Here is a 3691-nt window from a genome sequence, read left to right on the forward strand (position 1 = left end):
GTGGAACATGTTACACACACACACACACACACACACACACACAGTGGAACATGTTACACACACACACACAGTGGAACATGTTACACACACACACACACACACACACACAGCGGAACATGTTCCATACACACACACACAGTGGAACATGTTCCACACACACACAGCGGAACATGTTCCACACACACACACAGTGGAACATGTTCCACACACACACACAGCAGAACATGTTCCACATACACACACACAGTGGAACATGTTCCACACACACACACACACACAGTGGAACATGTTCCACACACACACACAGCGGAACATGTTCCACACACACACACAGTGGAACATGTTCCACACACACACACACACAGCGGAACATGTTCCACACACACACACACACACACACACACAGAGTGGAACATGTTCCACACACACACACACACACACAGCGGAACATGTTCCACACACACACAGCGGAACATGTTCCACACACACACAGTGGAACATATTCCACACACACACACACACACACACACAGAGTGGAACATGTTCCACACACACACACACACACACACAGTGGAACATATTCCACACACACACAGCGGAACATATTCCACACACACACAGCGGAACATGTTCCACACACACACACACAGCGGAACATGTTCCACACACACAGTGGAACATATTCCACACACACACAGCGGAACATATTCCACACACACACAGCGGAACATGTTCCACACACACACACACAGCGGAACATGTTCCACACACACATAGTGGAACATGTTCCACACACACACAGCGGAACATGTTCCACACACACACACAGCGGAACATGTTCCACACACACACAGCGGAACATGTTCCACACACACACACAGTGGAACATGTTCCACACACACACACAGCAGAACATGTTCCACATACACACACACAGTGGAACATGTTCCACACACACACACACACACAGTGGAACATGTTCCACACACACACACAGCGGAACATGTTCCACACACACACACAGTGGAACATGTTCCACACACACACACACACAGCGGAACATGTTCCACACACACACACACACACACACACACAGAGTGGAACATGTTCCACACACACACACACACACACAGCGGAACATGTTCCACACACACACAGCGGAACATGTTCCACACACACACAGTGGAACATATTCCACACACACACACACACACACACACAGAGTGGAACATGTTCCACACACACACACACACACACACAGTGGAACATATTCCACACACACACAGCGGAACATATTCCACACACACACAGCGGAACATGTTCCACACACACACACACAGCGGAACATGTTCCACACACACAGTGGAACATATTCCACACACACACAGCGGAACATATTCCACACACACACAGCGGAACATGTTCCACACACACACACACAGCGGAACATGTTCCACACACACATAGTGGAACATGTTCCACACACACACAGCGGAACATGTTCCACACACACACACAGCGGAACATGTTCCACACACACACAGCGTAACATGTTCCACACACACACAGCGGAACATGTTCCACACACACAGCGGAACATGTTCCCCACACACACACACACACAGCGGAACATGTTCCACACACACACACACACAGCGGAAAATGTTCCACACACACAGGTGTGTTTTCCCACATGGTTCAGAAATGAGAAGCTCCTCATCACAGTATTTGAGGTGAATGACACGTTCCAGCTGAAACATCATCATCATCGAGGCTCCTACTTGTTTACTTAGTTGAATCCAAGTGATGTCATGTGACTCTAAAATTGCAGTGTATAAAATGTTATAAAATTATAAATACAGTAAAAATGAATTGTATAAGAAACTGTAAGCTTGTTTAACTGATGGTGTGACTTCTGAAGGTAAACACCAGTTACTAAAGCAGATAATACACCCACCATTTTTAAGATTAATTACTTGGAATCTAAACATAATCCACCTAAATGATATTGACAGAAAAACAGTGGAAGAACACTAATAACACTTTTTCAGTCAACTCTACAACAATAATGTTTTATTGCCAAAATAGCTCCATAAAGGTCCAGAGTGTTAGTGGAGCCGACGGCTGCTAAACTCTACATCCATTCATGTGTCAGAAAGACTGCAGAGATCGTCTGAAGGATAAATGTATTTTTTCTGATTGAAATTAAAATTGTTCCCGTGCTAATTTCAGGGATCAGTATGACTGAAGTTAAAGACAGCAGTTAACCTGGGTTCAGCCTGAAATAAAGTGCTCAGCAGAGGAGCTCTTCATCTGTCAGCTGGAACACAAACATGCTTCATCCATTGTGCTGTGGATTCAGGTGCATGACAACCATCAGTGTGAACTGTTGTGGTTCCTGTGCTAGAAGTGATGCAATTTTATTGTGTATTTCTAGAAAAATCCCCTGATACCAAATCATCTGCTAAAATGAAGCCTATCGAAGAAGGGATGGAGGATGATGTGTTTGAAGAATCTGCTTTACCTCAACCACATCCCAACACTTCCAGTAAGAAGGCGTAGCCACCAAGAGAAGAACAAGCTCACTTGTTGTTGTATGTCACTGAAATATTGAAAACAGCTTCTAAATTGCATGTTAGAGAAGTTAGGGGTCATTAGGAAGGAAAACAGGCCTTGTTTCCATGGCAACACAATGAGTTTATTTCTATCAGATGTCAGCATGTATTTTATGTCACAATTCTTCAAACATGTTATCAAAATATGTTATTAAAACATGAATATATGTTATATCACAATTTTCATCACATATTGTTTGTCAGTTTAATTATCTAACTATTCTGTGTTGTTGGGTTTTTTTTGCTTAGTTTGTATGTTCAATGAAAGTCTGGATTTATGTTTAGTGGAGTTTCTTCTCATGTTATTGCATCTGTACTGATTGTTTGTAGAGCAGGGCCTCCAATGTGGCTTCTCTGAACATAATCGCATCATGATTTCCCTAAAAATTTCTGTAGCAACACATTTAAGTTACATGAATAAATGCTTTTGCTTCACTACATTTGAAAATAGAAAATCATTTATTCTGTGCCGATATTCTTTATAAAAAAGGGGAACTTCACCTGATCATCACGCAGTAAAGGTTTCTGCAGCATCACTGCAGACATTCTGGACATCTAGCGCCTCCAGGAGGCAGCTGGACATGTTACTGACATGCCTGATGATGGACACCGCTGGTTGCCATGGAGACATGAACATCAGCTAAACAGGAAATGACTTTCTGGACCTCATCACCTCTTCCAGTCTCAGACTGGTCCAGACTCCTCCGACACACTAAGCCGGCAGCACTATGGATCTGGTCCTGACCAGGAACTGGTCCACAGCTGATCTGCCAGTCCCCCCCCCGCACCTCTCAGACCACCTCCTGGTCACATTCTCAGCCCTCCTTCCTCATGACACTCCGGAGGCTCCAAAGCTGGTTTCCTAGCACAGAAAGCTGGGATGTGTCACCCCTACACAGCTGTGTGAGCAGGTTTCCTCTAGCGTCCCTTCCCACTCAGACTCCTCCTTCCTGTCTGTTAATGAGGCTCCAGAAACACTCTGCTCCTCTCTGGCCTCCTCTCTGGACAAACTCTGTCCTCTGCTGTCTGAAGCAGCCAGACTAAACCCTCCCAGTCCATGGCTCACTGAGACGTCA

General features: G+C 44.8%; 1 protein-coding gene across 3 annotated transcripts in view; it reads left to right on the forward strand.

Moving 5' to 3' along the window:
• The window catches only part of popdc1 (popeye domain cAMP effector 1), an 85108-nt gene extending 82055 nt beyond the window's left edge, over positions 1-3053 (forward strand). Inside the window, exon 8 of one of the 3 annotated variants that reach the window (XM_079240879.1) lies at positions 2438-3053. In XM_079240879.1, coding sequence (XP_079097005.1) covers positions 2438-2562 — 125 coding nt within the window. In that variant the 3' untranslated portion in view covers positions 2563-3053. The other 2 variants (XM_079240881.1, XM_079240880.1) reach the window with 2 other exon arrangements.
• Positions 3054-3691: the final 638 nt, after the last annotated feature.

The sequence above is a fragment of the Telmatherina bonti genome (genome assembly GCF_933228915.1).
Source record: "Telmatherina bonti genome assembly, chromosome: 5".
NCBI classification, from domain to species: domain Eukaryota; kingdom Metazoa; phylum Chordata; class Actinopteri; order Atheriniformes; family Telmatherinidae; genus Telmatherina; species Telmatherina bonti.